Source organism: Cebus imitator, unplaced genomic scaffold (assembly GCF_001604975.1).
Source record: "Cebus imitator isolate Cc_AM_T3 unplaced genomic scaffold, Cebus_imitator-1.0 Scaffold12, whole genome shotgun sequence".
Classification (NCBI taxonomy): domain Eukaryota; kingdom Metazoa; phylum Chordata; class Mammalia; order Primates; family Cebidae; genus Cebus; species Cebus imitator.
This window is the reverse complement of record NW_016107327.1, coordinates 10,353,525-10,372,661: the sequence shown is the minus strand read 5'-3', so window position 1 is coordinate 10,372,661 and position 19,137 is coordinate 10,353,525. Positions and strand designations below refer to the sequence as shown.

The following is a 19,137-nucleotide window of genomic DNA, read 5'->3' as shown; positions in this document are numbered from 1 at the left end:
CTGGAGTGCAGTGGTGTGATCTCGGCTCACTGCGACCTCCGCCTCCTGGGTTCAAGTGATTCTCCTGCCTGAGCCTCCCGAGTAGCTGGGATTACAGACACACACCACCACACCCTGCTAATTTTGGTATTGTTGGTAAGGACGGGGTTCCACCGTGTTGGCCAGTCTTGTCTCAAATTCTGACCTCAAGTGATGTACCCACCTCGGCCTCCCAAAGTGCTGAGATTACAGGCGTGAACCACTGTGTCCAGCCTGTATTGGCACTTTAAATGTACCATCTCTGGCTGGGCAGGGTGGCTCACACCTGTAAACCCTACACTTTGGGAGTCCAAGGTGGGAGGATTGGTTGAGGTCAGAAGCTTGAGACCAGGTTGGACAGCAGGGAGACCTCATCTTTACAAAAAAAAATTTTAAACTTTAGCCAGGTGTGGTGGTACATGCCTGTAATCCTAGCTACTCAGGAAGCTGCAGTGGGAGGATTCCTTGAGCCCAGGAGTTCAAGGTTATAGTGAGCTTAAATTGTATCATTGCATTCCAGCCTGAGTGACAAAGTAAGACCCTGTCTCCAAAAAAAAAAAAAAATGGTCTGGCATGGTGGCTCACACCTGCAATCCCGGCACTTTGGGAAGTTGAGAGGGGAGGATCACTGGAACCCAGGAGTTCAAGACCAGCCTAGGCAATATAGTAAGACCCTGTTTTTATAAAAACATTAGCTGGGCATGGTCGCACATGCTTGTAGTCCCAGCTACTCAGGAGGCTCGGTGGATCATTTGATCCCAGGTGGTTGAGGCTGCAGTGAGCTCTGACCATGCCACTGTACTCCGGCCTGGGTTACACAGCAAGACCCTGTCTTAAACCCACAAAAAATAAAACCATCTCTAATGCTTACAATAATCTGGGGACTCAGGGTTAAGTATAGTGCCTGAAGGTGTGATGTTGTAAGGACAGGGCCAGGATTCACACCCAGGTCTACTGGGTCTCAACTGTGACTGCATATTGCAACACCCTGAGGAGCCTTAAACAATAGGACTGCTTCCTAGGCAGTCAGACATTCTGACTGAACTATTTCTGGGATGTGTGGCCTGAGTGTGGGAATTTTTACCAGCTCCCCAGTTGATTCTAATGTGCGGAAGACACTGGGAATCTTGCTCAGTGCATCCCAAAATCTCTTGGTGTCACCACAGCTAAAAATCTCGACAGAAATAAGATCACCCAAAATTAAACTTTTAAGGAAATTTGGGGTGGTGGAGACTCAGTTATCTTACAGATGCAAAAGTTTGTGAATTGAGTCTGCAGAGACAAATGCTGGGAGCCGTTGAGGGCAAATGTTCCTTTCAGCATGGGTGTAAACAATTCTGGCTCCTACACTGGGATAGGGGAGCTCATTTTTCAGAAATGCCTTTGTCCACGAAGCCACTCTTCCCGACACATGGGGAAAAGGGAGGCCAATCACCTGCTCTGCACACTTCCTTCCTGTCCTAGATCATAGTGAAAGCACTGAAGTGAGCCAGTCAGAGGGAGAGCCCTGGCCTGACATCGAGAGCTTCAGTAAAATGCCTTTTGACGTCAGTGTGCATGACCCCAAGTACAGTTTGATGAGCCTGGTGTATACTGAGAAGCTGGCAGGAGTCAAACAAGGTCAGTGCAATCATCCAAGTTCACCTCCTCTTTGGGTCAAGGAGACACCAACGCCAGGCAGGAGACCCAGAGCAGTGACATCTTTGAAAGCGCCTTACATCTCGGTTTTCTTTAGCCTGTATACATGTGCACACTTTTAAATTTTTATACCTGTTTCTCAGGGCATAAATTACAAAATGCATGGAAAAGTCCTTTTGAGGAAAAGGGGACTTTTCTTTCAAGGCATAGGGAAAACATTTTATCTCATGGGATGGCTTTTTGCCCCTTTATCCACAGAAGTGATAAAGGAATCCAAAGTTGAAGAGCCCAGGAAACGGGAAACTGTGTCCATAATGCTGACCAAATATGCAGCCTACAACACCTTTCACCACTGCGAACAGTGCCGCCAGTACATGGACTTCACCTCTGCCTCCCAGGTACCGTCAGGCCCTCACCCTCTGTCACCCACTGTGGATTTTGTATGTAGGGTGGGGGTGGAGGAATGAAGAATAAGGCCCCTAGTTTCAGGCCACAGGTAAAGGATAGTTTATTCATGAGAAGGAGCCACTCATTGGTGACAAAAATGCATGAAGGCCAAGTGCAGTGGCTCACGCCCATAATCCCAACGCTGTGGGAGACCGAGACAGGTGGATCACCTGAAGTCAGGAGTTCGTGATCATCCTGACCAACATGGTGAAACTCCATCTCTACTAAAAATACAAAACAATTAGCCGGGCATGGTGGCACACACCTGTAATCCCAGCTATTCGGGAGGCTGAGGCAGAAGAATCGCTTGAACCCAGGAGGCAGAGGTTGCAGTGAGCCGAGAGATCGCGCCACTGCATTCCAGCCTGGGTGACAGAGTGAGACTCTCTCTCTCAAAAAAAAAAAAAAAAAAAATGTGTGAAGCAATAATTAAATGAATGTTGGGTTTATATGGATTGTGGGAGGGAGGGGAGGCAGCTTAGTTTTAGTGTCTTGAATTACTTCATCAAATGGTTACATGTGTCATGTTTAGGTTAGGAAGTACCTGAGATGTTTATTTGCAATCCATGTATTACAGTATATTTGATAAAAGGGTTTCCCCCTTTTCCCTTTGGATCACTGACTAAAATGGCACTATTATCTCAGATCCACAGGGTGTGCCCTTTGAGCTGTGATTCTAACAAATCTGCTGATCAACCTAGTCACATTCTCACACCTGCTTAGGGTGGCTTGGCAGGTGGAGTCAGTTTGTTTTATGCAGTGAGAACTGAGACATAGGAATGTAGAACATGGGCCAATACCCCTTAGTATGTGGCTTCTTTTGTTCTAGTGCATCTTTAAGCACAGAAGATGGAAAGGCAACAAATGATAGTAATATCCAGAGCTTACTTACTCCAATTCATCTTTATTTTTATGACTTGACTCTGAACACACAAACAACTCCTGCTTCTTGTAGGCCATACTGACTCGCCTAAACCTGTTTCTGCTCTTCAGGGCCAAGTCGTTACCCTTTTCCCACATCTCATCCTGAAATACAAATGAGTACTAGAAGGAATATGCTTGAAAAAAAAGCTGAATCATTCTGCCCTTCTAATAAAATTTACCTTTGATATCCCATTTGTTTTCTTGGTGTTACTGAAAACCTTTGGAAGGCTGCTTTGAAATAAGCTCGTAAGCTTTATAGAATATAGAAGACCCAAGTCCCCTGGTCTACAGATTATAAGTTTTTAGAAAATATTAGAAACTCTCTATTCATACAGTTTATGTGTGATTTCAGTACTAAGTAGTATATTCCCACATTTCTGAGGTAGAATAAACTAGAATTAAGGGGACAAGTATATTATTTTCTATAAAATACAGTATTTTGGTTAAAACCATTGGGAAACTTACTTGGATTCTAGTTCCTGATGAAAATTGATGTTATCCTTTCATTAAGCCAAATCTTATCCACATTAAAAGAGTGAAAAGACCTATTATATAATTATTCACTCAGATAGGTTACTGAAAGCACATGAACTCTCCAGCACTTTAAAAGTAGGTTAGATTTATATTTGGCTTCAATGAGTCAAATGGTCTCTTTTCTGAAACCAGAGTTGTGAGCTAAATAATTGTTTGCACCTCTTCAGCATCCACTGTAGCCAGAAAAGATGGGGCTGGAGAGGCATTTTAATGTCAGATCTGATATTTTATTTAGAAAGCTGATACTCATTTGACCTGACCCGCATAGAGCAGAAGTGCTTCCCCCTGATTAACAGGAGACCTTTGGGAATGCATACAGAGCAGGACATCCCACAGGTATATCTGACCTCTGCATAAGATGGAGCAGTTGTGGCTCTGAGAGCATAAAGAATGCAGACAGTGCCAGGCAACAAGTACTTCTCCCATTGAGGCTATGTAGGTGCAAGATGGCAGGCTCTCCTGTCAGTGGCAGCTCCTAAATGATGAAGTGTTTGCCTTACCAACCCTCTAGACGTTGCTGCTCACAGCCTGGTCTGGTGGCATTTACCAGTTCATGTTAGTTTCCCTCTCTTAATAAGAACCTGAAAGAGTGGCCTGGAAGTTTGGAAACTGTGGGCTTACTTACATTTCCTCCTTTTCTTCTTTGCAAATGTAGATGTCTGACTCCACCCTTCATGCCTTCACATTCTCTTCTTCTATGCTGGGAGAAGAGGTTCAGCTCTATTTCATCATTCCGAAATCCAAAGAGAGTCATTTTGTCTTCAGCAAGCAGGGCAAGCACCTGGAGAGCATGCGGCTGCCCCTGGTTTCAGACAAGGTGGGTGAGAGCATCTGGACTACCAGATAACCCAGATCTAGTTCTCTAAGCATCCGCAATCTAGAGGCTTTAATTTCCCCTTGTGGTCTGTTTTTTCCCTTTTGGCAGAATTTGAATGCAGTCAAGAGCCCTATTTTCACTCCTTCCAGCGGTCGACATGAGCACGGACTCCTAAACCTTTTCCACGCCATGGAGGGCATCAACCACCTTCACCTTCTGGTGGTCAAAGAATATGAGATGCCTCTGTACCGCAAGTACTGGCCCAACCACATCATGCTGGTGCTTCCTGGCATGTTCAATAATGCAGGCGTGGGTAAGGGCCCCCCCGCCCCCGGGATGGGGAGAAAAGCTGCAAAGATAAACTGAGCTCCATTCCCCTGCCATGAAACTTCCAAAGAGTCCCCTGCCTCTGGAAATTGTCCTGCCCTCCTCACCACTCTTCCTTGAATTTGAGTTTTCTTTTTCCCCTTATCTGCAGTTTTGCAGAATTAACTCTGAGGACTGGTAATTAAGGAAGAAGTTACTGGTGTACTGAGCACCCTGGGATTTGTGATTCTTCCCTGTGTAGGCTGCAAATGTTCCTGGGCTGAGCACTCTGGAGGAGGAATGTAACTGTGAGGCAGACTTAGTGGTTCACCCAGATTGGGAGGAGCCCCTGGGTCATCTTATCTTTAAGGCACATAGGAAGTTCTAGGGGGCTACTGTACAACCAGGGAGCTGAAAGCATCATTACTGCCTCTGACACAGACATGTGCCTCAAAGAAGTCTTCCTGCTTTCCCCTTTAAGAGCGATGTGCAGATTTTTTAAGAGGCCAATGCTTGTTGTATGTATGACAGAGCAGTGGGGACTGGAGATGTCAGAAAGCCTTAGTTTTCCTTTCTCAGGCAGGAAATCTCTAACTGAATCCATTTAGAGCTGTGCTCTTGTGGACACGTCTTGGGCTGTGGTTCTAAACAGTTTTGCCCATCTGCTTCTGTGGGTGCCTCAGTACCAAATCAGGAAATGCTTTTCCCATTTTAAAGGGAATTAATAACACCCAGCCTAGAGTTGGACTGGAGGGCAGGTAAGAGCTGAATAGTTTTCTTGAACCCACGCTTCTTCTCTTCAGGTTCACCTCTTTCTCCACTGTCTCCCCACTTAGCTTCTGCCTCTTCCTTTTGCTCTCTGTTCATCTGTCTCCCTTCCTTCTGAGATCTCTCCATTTCTTGTTCCTTTCTATGCCTTTTCATGTCCTTCAGCTTCAAACAGCCTTAATATGGGCTTAGAATACTTTATTTATTTTTTTTTTTTGAGACAGAGTCTTGCTCTGTCACCCAGGCTGGAGTGCAATGGCACAATCTCAGCTCACGGCAACCTCCACCTCCCTGGTTCAAGAGATTCTCCTGCCTCAGCCTCCCAAGTAGTTGGGACTACAGGTGCGCACCACCAGGCCTGGCTAGTTTTGTATTTTTAGTAGAGCCAGGGTTTCACCATGCTGGCCAGGCTGGTTTCAAACTCCTGACCTCATGATCTGCCTGCCGCAGCCTCCCAAAGTGCTAGGATAACAGGTGTGAGTCACCACACCCGGCCAAGCTTAAAATATTTTAAAAAATGGTTTTGTTTTGAATATAATTTTATTTTGTTTATCACTTTGTATCAAGTGAATTAATAAGGCTTCTGTATATTTCTGTTCCTTCAGCCTCCCCAAAACCACTTAAACTCATACTAACCAAAGCCTTTTGCTATATGAATATGACCTTGTGTGTGCCGACTGATCCTTAGGAGAAAGTTTTCTCATCCTAGATCTGACCAAACTGTTTAGTACAGTTTTGCCATTTTTGCAATAATCTGGGGAGAAAGAAGCCAACACACATATGCAAATGAAATATGCAAACGTTTTTATTTTTGGTAAAAATCACAACATAAAATTTACTGCCTTGGCTGAGTGCAGTGGCTTATGCCTGTAATCCCAGCACTTCGGGAGGCCAAGGCAGGTGGATCACCTGAGGTCAGGAGTTCGACACTAGCCTGGCCAACATGGTGAAATCCCATCTCTATTTAAAAAAAAAAAATTAGTTGGGCATGGTGGTGCACGCCTATAATCCCAGCTATTTGAGAGGCTGAGACAGGAGAATCACTTGAACCCGTGAGGTGGAGGTGGCAGTGAGCCGGGATCACGCTACTGCACTCTAGCCTGGATAAGAAGAGCGAAATTCTGTCCCAAAAAAAAAAAAAAAAAAAAAAAAAATTTACTGCCTTAATGATTTCTAAAGTGTTAAAAATTCAGAAGTGTTAAGTACATTCTCATTGTTGTGAGACCAATTTCTAGAACTCTTTTCATCTTGTAAAACTGAAACTCTATACCCATTAAACAACTGCTCATTCTCTACCTCCCCTCGGCACCTGGCAACCACCATTCTACTTTCTGTAAGTGCCTCATATCAATGGAATGATACAGTATTTGTCCTTTTGTGACTGACTGGTTTATCTCACTTAGCATGTCCTCAAAGTTCATCCATGTTGTAGCATGTGTTACAATTCCCTTCCTTCTTAAAGGCTGAATAATATTCCATTCATGTATCTGCTACATTTAGTTCATCCATTCATCTGTCACTGGACACTTGGGCTGCTCCCACCTTGTGGCTGTTGTGCATCATGCTTTTATGAACACAAGTATACACATATCTGAGACCCTTCTTTCAATTCTTCTGGGCATATATCTAGAAGTTAGATTGCTAGATCATATGGTAATTCTATTTTTAACTTTTTGAAGAATCACCATACTGTTTTCCATAGTGGCTTCCAGCATTTTACCTTCCCACCAACAGTGCACAGGGATTCCAATTTATTCACATCCTCACCAACACTTTTTTTTTTTTGAGGCGTTTTGCATTGTGATACTGATTTACATTCCCCTAAAGATTAATAATATTGAACATCTTTTTGTGTGTGTGTTAGCCATCTGTATATCTTCTTTGAAGACTTGTCTCTAAAGTTGTTTGTTGATTTTTCAACTAAATTATTTTGTTGTTGTAGAGTTGTAGCAGTTTTTAAAAATATATATTCTGGGTATTAACCCCTTATCAGATATACTCTTTGAAAAGATTTTCTTCCAATGGTGGCTCATGCCTGTAATCCCAGCGTTTTAAGAGGCTGAGGCAGGCAGAACACCTGACGTCAGGAGTTTGAGACCAGCCTGACCAACATGGAGAAACCTTGTCTCTATTAAAGATACAGAATTAGCCAGGGATGGTGGCACATGCCTGTAACCCCAGCTACTCAGGAGGCTGAGGCAGGAGAATTGCTTGAACCCGGGAGGTGGGGGTTGTGGTGAGCCAAAATCGTACCATTGCACTCCAGCCTAAGCAACAAGTGAAACTCCATCTCAAANAAAAAAAAAAAAAAAAAGGATTTTCTCCCATTCCATGGATTGCTGGATTGCCTTTTACTCTGTTATTTGATGAAGTCTAGTTTGTCTATTTTTCTTAGCTTTGGTATCATATGTAAGAGATCACTGCCAAATTCAATGTCACAAGGCCTTCCCCTATGTTTTCTATTAAATGATTTATATTTCTAGCTTTTATGTGTAGGTTTTTGATCCATTTTGAGTTAATTTTGTATAGGGTCTTCATTCTTTTCCATGTGACTATCAGGTTTTCCCAGCACCTTTTTTTTTTTTTTTTTTAAGACAGGATCTTGCTCTGTCACCCAGGCTAAGTGTGCAGTGGCATGACCATAGCTCACTCTAGCCTCAAAGTTCTGAGCTCAAGCAATCCTCCAACCTCAGCCTCCTGAGTAGCTGGGACTAAAAGCGTGTGCCACCATGTCTGGCTAATTTTCAAATTTTTTATAGAGACACAGGTCTATGTTGCTCAGGCTGTGTCAAACTGCTGGCCTCAAGTGATCCTCCTACCTGCTGAGATGACAGGTGTGAGACACCATGTCCAGCCTCCAACCGTGTTTGTTGACAAGATCATCTTTTACCCACTGAATGACTTTGGCATCGTTGGCAAAAATCATTTGACCATATATAAGAGGGTTTATTTCTGGGCTTTCTATAGGCCCAGATCAAAACTACCACACTGTTTTTTGGTGGGTTTTTTTTTTTTTTTTTTTAGGTGGCGTTTCACTCGTTGCCCAGGCTGGAGTGCAATGGGCGATTTTGGCTCACTGCAACCTCCACCTCCCTGGTTCAGGTAATTCTCCTGCCTCAGTCCCCTGAGTAGCTGGGATTACGGGTGCTGCCACCACACCCAGCTTTTTTTTTTTTTAATCTTATTTTTAGTAGAGATGGTGTTTCACCATGTTGGCCAGGCTAGTCTCGACCTCCTGACCTCAAGTGATCCACCCACCTTGGCCTCCCAAAGTGCTGGGATTATAGGTGTGAGCCACTGCACCTGGTCCACAGTTTCGATTACTATAGCTTTGTAGAAAGTTCTGAAATCAGGAAGTATGAGACCTCTAACTTTACCTCTCTTTTAAAATTGTTTTGGCTATTTGGGGTCCCCTGAAATACTGGATGAATCACAGGATGGATTTTTCTATGTTTGCAAAGTCCTTGGGATCTTGATAGGGACTACATTAAGTCTATGGATTACTTAGGGTAGTATTGACATTTAATATCAAGTCTTCCAATCCATAAACACAGGATGTCTTTCCATTTACTGGTGTCTTCCTTAATTTCCTTCATCAATGCTTTGTACTTTTCACTGTAGAAGTCTTTTGCCTTCTTAGTTGATTCCTACGTCTGTCTTTTGATGCTATTGTAAATGAACTCTTAATTTTCTTAGATTGTTCATGGCTGAGGTATTCAAATGCAACTGATTTTGGTGTTGATTTTGCACCTGCATCTCTGCTGAATTCACATATTCATTCTAAAGGGGATTTTTGGTGGAATTTTTAGTTTTCTGTGTATATGTTGCCTGGGAATAGAGATCAATTTTAATTCCTTCCTATTTGGTTACCTTTTCTTTTACTTGCTTAATTTCTCTGCCTGTGAATTCCAGTACCATATTAAATAGAAATGGTAAAACTGGCATCTTTGTCTTGTTCCTGAACTCAGTTTTGGAAAAGCTTTCAGTCTTTCACCATTGACTATGATGATGTTAGCTGTGGGCTTTTGATATATGGCCCTTATTGAGAATGCAAACGATTACACACGTTCTTGAAAGGTAGATTTTACTAAGTCCCAGTTTTAGCCTTGATCTATTCACACTGCTTTGATTATTCCATTTCATTATCACCTACATTTTATTTCATTTTAGGGTGGCCCACTTATAAAATTTGGCTGATTCCTATCATCATCTTGATAATTGCTAACCTCACTGAGTACTCAGAGGATGCGAGGTGCTATCCTGAGCATCATACAGCAACCCTATGAGATTGCCATTATTATTGTCTTCTTGGAGGTGGGGAAACCAAGGCACAATGGGTTTAATTTGTTCAGGGTCACATGGCTAGAAGGTGGTAGAATTAGGATTCAAAATCAGACAGATTGGCTCCTGTCTATTCTCTTAATCTCTATACCATATTGCCTCTTGCAAAAGGCAGTTCTAGAAAAAGGGTGCCCATTTCCAGAATCGTCTTCAGAGAAGATGCTGCTGTTTCCTAGAAGTATTCTAAAGCAGGGGATATATCAGTGGAACTGGCATCCCACTCACTGCAGCCCAGTTAACTACCTAGTACAGGACATGTGAGTGGCTGCTTCCAAGTCTGAGAGAGCCTCTTGTCATGCTTCAGGAAGTAAACAGTAATAGCATTTCCTAGATGGGGATTCCTTTGTCCTATGAGGGAAACTGGATTCTTGTAATACTATCCAAGCATGGTTCATATCATTTGTATCCTCAAAGATATCTCTGGCTTTTGGCCAACCAGACTCACTCAAATACAGCTCTGGTAATGGGCTCTAAGAATCTACATTTAAAAGTGATTCCCCAGTAACTGTTACATACACTGATTTGAGAGCCAATGCTCTGAACATTTGATTGGCTCCCACCCTGCATGGTTGCCATGTGAACAGGCATTCTGTGGAGAGACTATAGCTGCCTGTGGGGCTTCAGCCAAGCCTGAGTGAGGGATGTGTGGATACGTAGATGTGGTTATGTTGCCTTCCAGGTGCTGCCAGGTTCCTCATTAAGGAGCTATCATATCACAACCTAGAATTGGAGAGAAACCGCCTGGAGGAGCTAGGCATTAAACGCCAGTGTGTCTGGCCTTTCATCGTCATGATGGATGATTCGTGTGTCCTATGGAACATTCACAGTGTTCAGGAGCCATCCAGGTAGTGATACTTCCAAGCTGTTCTGGGGGCATGACAATGCTATATGTAGACAGGACAATACATTTCTTGGCTACAGTTACATATGGAAATAAATAAGAAAGAGACAGTTTTCCAGAGCAAAACAGTCAACCATGAAACCACTCTCACTAGAACATTTTGTGGTGACTTAGGAATTTTTTATGTAGACATTCAATAGCCCATTAAATTCCTGGACCATTCTGGGATCATGGCATTGGTTAGCTATTAAAGTCTACTGAAGCCAAGCATGGTGGCTCATGCCTATAATTCCAGCACTTTTAAGAGACCGAGGTAGGCTGATCGGTTAAGGCCGGGACTTCTAGACCAGCCTGGCCAATATGGCAAAATCCCATCCCTACTAAAAATACAAAAATTAGCTTAATGCAATTTTGGGAGTGAAAAAAAAAAAAAAAAAAGCTGGGTATGGTGGCATGTGCCTGTAGCGCTGAGGCACGGGAATAACTTGAACCCAAGAGGCAGAGGTTGCAGTGAGCTGAGATTGTGCCACTGCACTTCAACCTGGGTGACAGAGCGAGACTCTGTCTCAAAAAAACAGTCTGTTGAGACACTATGATTTATGTAGAAAGACTGTTGACATCTCAAATCTGGAGACCTGGTTTTTTTTAGCCCAGCTGTTTTTTGTTTATAATTTTTTGTAGAGAGATAGTCTCACCATGTTGCCCAGTCTGGTGTTGAACTCTTGGGCTCAAGCAATCCTCCTGCCTCAGCCTCCCAAAGTGTTGGGATTACAGGTGTGAGCCACCACACCCAGTCATGCATCTTAACTGTCTGTATGAAAAAGGAAAGTCATCTCACCTCTCCCTCTCTCAAGTCCGTCACTGGTAAAATTACACCTGGGCCAAAATCAGTGGTTCTCTTCCTGGGTTAGTGCCACCTCACAGTGCTAGGGGGTGCTGGTCAGGAGCATCTTACGAGTACCAGAGAATGCCAAACGTTTTTAAAAAGTCCTACACAATAAACTCCCAAAATTCAGTAACACACCCATTGCAACACTATGCCAGGGGATCTTTAAGCCTCTCCCAGATCAACATTGTGATTTTGTGTCCTTGTTTCTATTTTGGATTTGAAGCCAGTGAAATTTTCAAATATACCTTACTATACACAATTACCAGAACTTGGAAGGATAATTCTATGCTTCCAGCCTCTGGCTACCTCTTCTTTGGCAACTCTTTATTCATTGTACCCTCTGACACAGGGGCCAGATTTCTTTCTCTGCCCTAAAATGGTAAGCCCCAGCTCCAAAAGGCAGCTTTTTAAATAATGACAGGAAGTGTGAAAACTGGGCTTGACATTCTTCTCCATTTGCTAATACAAAGTAAATCAGTTAATTATTAATTGTCCTTGAGGGTATTAGTGGTGTATAATAGTGTGTAGACACTTCACAAATGATCCTCTCTTCTGTAATATTTACTGACATCTTATATAAACTATATTTCATAGCCAGCCCATGGAAGTAGGAGTTTCCAGTAAGAATGTGTCCTTGAAGACTGTCTTGCAGCACATTGAAGCCACACCAAAAATTGTCCACTACGCAATCTTGGGCATACAGAAATGGAACAGCAAACTGACTTCTCAGAGCCTAAAAGCCCCGTTCTCTAGGTGCCATGTGCATGATTTCCTTCTCCTCAACATAGACTTGACTCAGAATGTACAGTATGACTTCAACAGGTAAGTCAGGCCTCATGGACACAGGTAATCCTGGCATCTACTGATTGCTTCTGCTCAGCTCTACCCTCTGTAATACTTTTATTCCTATGTCTTCAATTGAGAAGCTTACCCTTTATGTGGGCAAGGAGAAAGGGTGATCACAAGCCCCAATGTGTGCCCCTTTATCACCAACTGACCTAGACCTTAATAGGGGTTACAGTATGAAATACTTGAAGAAACACTTTAGCCATCTCATTATTCAACAAGAACTAAGACAGACACAATAACTGTTGACTCAAGTTAGTATGTGGACCCATAAACATCTAAGACTAAGCCCGCCTTCACCCTCAAAACTCAGAAGGAAATCACTTTTCCTGAATATTAGTAGTTAGTAGGACTCAGGGATTTGGGTCCTGTAGGGAAAAGGCAGCAGATGAGTATGAGCAGGCTAACCATGGCCTTGCCTCCCAAATAATGTCCAGGTTCCTACAAAACCTGAGAGGGCCAAGCAAGAAGTCAGGGACCATAAAGTCCTTCTTACGCCAACCTTGCAGTTACAGAATAGCTGCTGCTTTCACTTCTGTTTTAAATCTGACAGAGGCTTCATCCTGTTTGTAGCCAGAATTTTAAAACTGGGAGCACCTCTGCATTCCTATTCTGTCAGAGTGTATCAAATAGGATTATAGTCCTGTTTTTGCATAGGGATATCTCAAACCTGTGACATATCTGGGACAAAGATCATCTCACTTCCTTTCTGAGAAAGGCTGAGTTTTTCAAGGTCATACAGAAATGGAGCAGCAAGCTGACTTCTCAGAGCCTAAAGGCCTCGTTCTCTAGGTGCCATGTACATGATTTCGTTCTCAACATAGACGACTCGGAATGTTGAGGGCCAGCTCCACAAAAGCATAGTTATTTTAGGCTCCCAATATCTTGCTACACATTTATCTCTCTGTGTATAGTTATCATGGTTGCGATATGCCAGCCGAAGAAACCTATTGTTATGGTTACAATTTAGGTATTTCTGTGAAGATGTTGACTTTAATCTGAGAACCAACAGTAGTGGCCTGCTCATCTGCCGCTTTAATAGCTTCAGTCTCATGAAGAAACATGTTCAGGTTGGCGGGCAAAGGGACTTTATCATTAAACCAAAGATCATGGTAAGTACTGCAAGCTTGATTCTAATGCTGAAAATAAGTACAATGATATCTTAGTATTATCTTTGTTATTAGATATTGGCATTAAGCACTTTCCATTTTATTGGAAAAGTGAAATAACACAAGGGAGTTCTCTTTTTTAAGACAGAGTCTCACTCTGTCCCCTAAGCTGGAGTGCAGTGGCGTGATCTTTGTTCACTGCAACCTCCGCCTCCTGGGTTCAAGCAATTCTCCTGCCTCAGCCTCCTGAGTAGCTGGGATTATAGGCACGTGCCACCACAGCTGGCTAATTTTTGTATTTTTAGTAGAGATGGGGTTTCACCATGTTGGCCAGACTGGTTGTGAACTCCTGACCTCAAGTGATCCACCCACCTTGGCCTCCCAAAGTGCTGTGATTACAGATGTGAGCCACTGTGCCTGGCCGTAAGGGAGTTCTTAATGTCAAATTCTCAATCTCATTTCTGTTACTGAGACTCATCTAGAGCCAAAACATTTGACAATCCAACAAAATTACCTTAGATGTCAGTCTTAAATCTTAAGTTTATTTGGATTTAAGCCTTAACAAATCATCAAAGCTTCAGTTTCAAGATGGCAAACTTTATATTTTTACTTTTTTTTTTCTGAGGCAGAGTCTCACTGTGTTGCCCAGGCTGGATTGCAGTGGCATGACTGGCTCACTGCAACCTATGCCTCCCAGGTTCAAGTGATTCTTGCCTCAGCCACCGCACCCTGCCACATTTTTACATTCTTTATGTAATACATGAGAGATATGTAAATCAAGATGCCAGTCTGATCCTTTGCTAGAACTTTCCTAAAAGTAATATTGCTGGGCGCGGTGGCTCACGCCTGTAATCCCAGCACTTTGGGAGCTCGAAGCAGATCACGAGGTCAAGAGATCAAGACCATCCTGGCCCAACATGGTGAAACCCCATCTCTACTAAAAATACAAAAACTAGTTGGGCATGGTGGCACGTGTCTGTAGTTCCAGCTCTTTGGGAGGCTGATAAAGGAGAATCACTTGATCCTGGGAGGCAGAAGTTTGCAGTGAACCAAGATTGTGCCACTGCACTCCAGGCCTGTGCAACACGAGACTCTGTCTCAAAAAAAAAAAGTAATACAGATCAAAACCTGTATTACTACCCTTTTCTAAGAGATTTACTGATACCTAATAATTCACAGCATGTGTGCTACCAGTGGAGCTTAGAAACCTCCTTGCCATTTTTTTGGTAGGGTTGTGTTGAGATAGATAGGATTTAACCCATACATTACATACATACATAGATACATACCGAGCACCACTGTAAAATGCTTCTGATTAGATCTCACAGTGTACCTGTTAAATGTGGTAACTTTCAAAGAAGCCTGTTCTCTTCTGTCGTTGCTGTGTGTAACTTGCACTAAATCCTATTGTACTATTCCCAAGAGAAAAAAATTTTCAGGACCCCTGACTGACATAGAACCTAGCATCTCTCACTCTGCTACTGTTATTATTTGACTGTTAGGATGCAATTCAGTGTTTCCTCACCTGTTTAATCCAGTGACAGACAAGTTTCCCATCATGATGTTGACTTTGATTTCAGGTGTCAGAGAACTTAGCACCCATCTTGCCACTTCAATACATCTGCGCTCCTGACAGTGAACACACACTACTGGCAGCCCCTGCACAGTTTCTCCTGGAGAAATTCCTTCAGCACGCCTCATATAAACTCTTCCCCAAAGCCATCTGTAACTTCAAGAGTCCTGTGCTGGCCATTGACTGCTACCTTAACATTGGACCAGAGGTAAAAAGGGTGTGGGGGGTACTGTGCTTACCTACATCCGTCCCTTTCTCATTTTAGCTGTTCGAAAACTGAAATGGAGGCAAAATAGGAGTCTGTGACAAGAGAGAAATATAAATCAAGATGCCAGTCTGGTCCTTTGCCAGAGCTTTTATTAAAGATAGTAATACAGATCAAGAACTGTATTTCTACCCTTCGCATACTCACTTATGCAAAGGCTCACACAACATGCAATGGTAGTTAACCCTCCCCATGACTATTTTAACTGTACAAATAAACCAGGGAATATACAACTCAGCTCAGACATCAGCTCCTCTGAGAAGCCTGTCTCAGTGACTTTGGGCAGCAGTTGCCTACTCCCACCTCTCTTAACATTCATCAGATTATACTGTAATTTTGTGGGATTTTCTTCATAAAAGTGTGAGTTCTTCAAAGACACACAATGTCTTAGCCATTGTTTATACATATATAAGGAGCTCAGTGATTACTGAACAAATAAATGTGTACCACCTGAAGCCTTTAGAGGTCTCATTTCTCTTTCTAAAATTCTTCATGTTTTAATTTTTTTTTTTTTAAACTGCCACTTGCACCTCCAGGCTCCTGCTACTAAGCTGTCCTTTAGAAATGATTACTGTAGTATATACTCCTTGTAAAAAATGTTTTAAAATAAAAGCATAAAGTCATCTGCTAGAAGAACATTTTGGTATACTATTTCCTTCCAGGGCCTTTTCTTTGTATGTATTGAAAAAAATACACATCCATAAACATACTCAACACTGAAGTCCAACTGTATTCAATTTTGAAAACCAATTTTTAAAATTTCAGTGTAAACATTTTACATTCCCATTTTCATGTTTCAATTGTCTACACTGTAGATTGGGTAATAAATTATAGAATTTTAGAAGTAGAAGGAACCTTAAGAAACCATCAGATGTAAAGGCCAGGCATAGAAGCTCATGCCTGTAACCCAGCACTTTGGGAGGCTGAGGTGCGAGGATCACTTGAGGCCAGGAGTTTGAGACCAGCCTGGAGGACATGGACCCTGTCGCTACAAAAACTAAAACTGGCCAGGTGTGATGGCACATGCCTGTAGTCCCAGCTACTCAAAAGGCTGAGGTGGGAAGATCACTTGAGCCCAGGAGTTCAAGGTTGCAGTGAGCTATGATTTGTGCCACTGCACTCCAGCCTAAGTGACAGAGACCCCATCTCAAAAAAACAAAATGAACGCAAACCCATGAGATCTTATAACATCTTTTACAGTATTTATGTACTGATTATGTCTGACCAGATATTCCAGATATTCCAGTTCCCCTATCCTAGAGTCCACGGCTCTGGGTATTAACACAATCTCAGTACTACTACTAATAGCAGCTAACATTTACCGAATACTAAGTTATTTAATTCAGAAAACATCCTATGAAACAAGTACTATTGTTATCTCTATAGATGAGGAAACTGAGGTATAGTAAAAGGAAGGAAACTGCTCATTGTTCCATGGCTACTCAATGGAAGAACCAGTATTTGAACCCAAGCAGACTGGCTCATGCATTTAGTCATTCTGCTGCTCTAACTCCCAACTATCTTACTTACTTCCCTGAATTTCTGCAGTTATCATCTGTTCATCACAGAAGTCAGATAGAACCAAAAATGTAAATTCATGCACTTTTTTTTTTTTTTTTGAGACGGAGTTCACTCGTTGCCCTGGCTGGAGTGCAGTAGTACGATCTTGGCTCACTGTAACCTCCTCCTGGGTTCAAGCGATTCTCTTGCCTCAGCCTCCTGAGTAACAGGGAATATAGGCACTTGCCACCATGCCTGGCTAATTTATTTTTGTATTTTCAGTAGAGACAGGGTTCACCATGTAAGCCAGGCTGGTCTCCAACTCCTGACCCTCAGGTCATCCACTCGCCTCAGCCTCCCAAAGTGCTGGTGTGAGCCACCATGCCCAGCCCATGTACCGTCTTAAGCTTCCATCCAATTGAAAATTTAAGTATATCTAAATAGAAAGCTGATCAAAAATATTTTTTTATTCTCACCAATAAGGTAATTCAAACATTTAATCTTTTCTAAGTGTGCTTTTTGTGGAAGGTAGTTTTAAAAATTTTATAAAGACTTTTAAATGGAAGAGCTTGTTTCTAATTTATTTCCTAATAATCCTTTATTATGAAAAATAAGAGAAGCCTTAAACAGGTTAACAATTGGCATGCTAAATAAAAGAGGTTGCAAAGCTTAACTAACTAAGCCATTTAAGTTAGCACTGGAAAAAACTCATCTCCTTTACCTTACCCTTGAATAGACAAAAAGAAAAGTACTGACTCATTCTGCTGACCTGCAGATATTTTGCTTGCTCTTGAAATGCCCACACTATTTCTGCTTGATGATTTCAGGTGGCCATATGCTACATCAGCTCCAGACCCCACTCCAGCAATGTCAATTGTGAAGGGGTGTTTTTCAGTGGACTCCTTTTGTACCTCTGTGACTCTTTTGTAGGTGCTGATCTTCTTAAGAACTTTAAATTTCTAAAAGGTAAGTCAAATTTAGTATCTTGCAATTGCTATTGGTTCCCACTGAGCCAAATACAGAAGATAAACATATTTTTTAAAAGCACTTGAACACGATTTTTACCAATAATTTGAACATCCTGCTTTTAAAATTAGGGCCACTAGTTGGGGGTTGGGGAGGGAATCAAGTCATTGTTATCCTGAGACTAAATGCAGATGAATAGCCAAATTTGTGACCATATTAAATAGGTTTTTGCCACTGTTTAGAAAGGAATGATACACTGCAAGAATACATAACACTTCTCATATAATTTAATTTTAATAGATATCGGGTTAATGAGTCTATATATGTATATAACTATATACATTCCACTGACTCTAACATATTGCCTGGGGCAGGAAGCAGCTGCAATAATTTTGTATAATTGCATCCCTAGACATAAACAAACCCTTAGTTGTGATTCTGATACAGAAACCATGGGCCAGGTGTGGTGGCTCACACCTGTAATCCCAGCACTTTGGGAGGCCGCCGAGGCTGAGGCAGGCAGATTATCTGAGCTCAAGCTCAGGAGTTCAAAACCAGCCTGGACAACCTGGCAAAACACTGCCTTTACAAAAAATACAAAAACTAGCCAGGCACAGCGGAACACGCCTGTAGTGCCACGTCAGGAGGCTTAGGTGAGAGGAACTTGGGCCCAGGAGGTGGAGGTTGCAGTGAGCCAAGATTGTGCCGCTGCACTCCAGCCTGGGTGACATCCTATCTCAAAAAAGAAAAGAAAAAAACAGTTGTTTCAATAGGTATGCACAATATAAAGAGACTAGCCTAAGAACAAACTAATATTAAACATCACAAATAATCCTGATAAAATGACCTTTGAGATCGGCAAAAAAAAGTGAGGTTCAGAACACTGTACAGCATAAGAACAGGGAGCGGGGATGTAGGGGGACTGTGGATTTATTTATGTATTAAGTATTTCTGACACAGTGGTTCTTATTGGGGGTGAGGAAGGGGTAGATTTTGCCTCCCAGGGGACAGAGACACTTCTGATTGTTATAATGGGGCTGCTGCTTGCTGGCACCTAGTGGGCAGAAGCCAAGATTGCTAGATGTTTAGGTTCTAAACATCCAACAAGATTTAGAACAAGGCCAGCCACTGTGGCTTACGCCTGTAATCCCAGCACTTTGGAAGGCTGAGGCAGGTGGATTGCCTGAGCTCAGGAGTTCGAGACCAGCCTGGGCAACACGGTGAAACCCCATCTCTTCTAAAATACAAAAAATTAGCCAGGCATGGCGGTGTGTGCCTGTACTCCCAGCTACTTGGGAGGCTGAGGCAGGTGAATTGCTTGAAGCCTGGAGGCAGAGGTTGCAATGAGCTGAGAT

At 42.5% G+C, this 19,137-nt stretch overlaps 1 protein-coding gene across 4 annotated transcripts in view; it reads left to right on the top strand.

The window, feature by feature from the left end:
- GREB1L (GREB1 like retinoic acid receptor coactivator) overlaps positions 1 to 19,137 on the top strand; it is a 315,577-nt gene that overhangs the window by 292,847 nt on the left and 3,593 nt on the right. For 3 of the 4 annotated variants that reach the window (XM_017498857.2, XM_017498849.2, XM_037728128.1), the window contains 9 exons: positions 1,483 to 1,638; positions 1,915 to 2,054; positions 4,217 to 4,378; positions 4,487 to 4,691; positions 10,473 to 10,638; positions 12,118 to 12,345; positions 13,340 to 13,481; positions 15,059 to 15,259; positions 17,644 to 17,782. In XM_017498857.2, coding sequence (XP_017354346.1) covers positions 1,483 to 1,638; positions 1,915 to 2,054; positions 4,217 to 4,378; positions 4,487 to 4,691; positions 10,473 to 10,638; positions 12,118 to 12,345; positions 13,340 to 13,481; positions 15,059 to 15,259; positions 17,644 to 17,782 — 1,539 coding nt within the window. Of the gene's footprint in view, positions 1 to 1,482; positions 1,639 to 1,914; positions 2,055 to 4,216; positions 4,379 to 4,486; positions 4,692 to 10,472; positions 10,639 to 12,117; positions 12,346 to 13,339; positions 13,482 to 15,058; positions 15,260 to 17,643; positions 17,783 to 19,137 lie in introns of those variants that run through there. The other variant, XR_005195569.1, reaches the window with a different exon arrangement.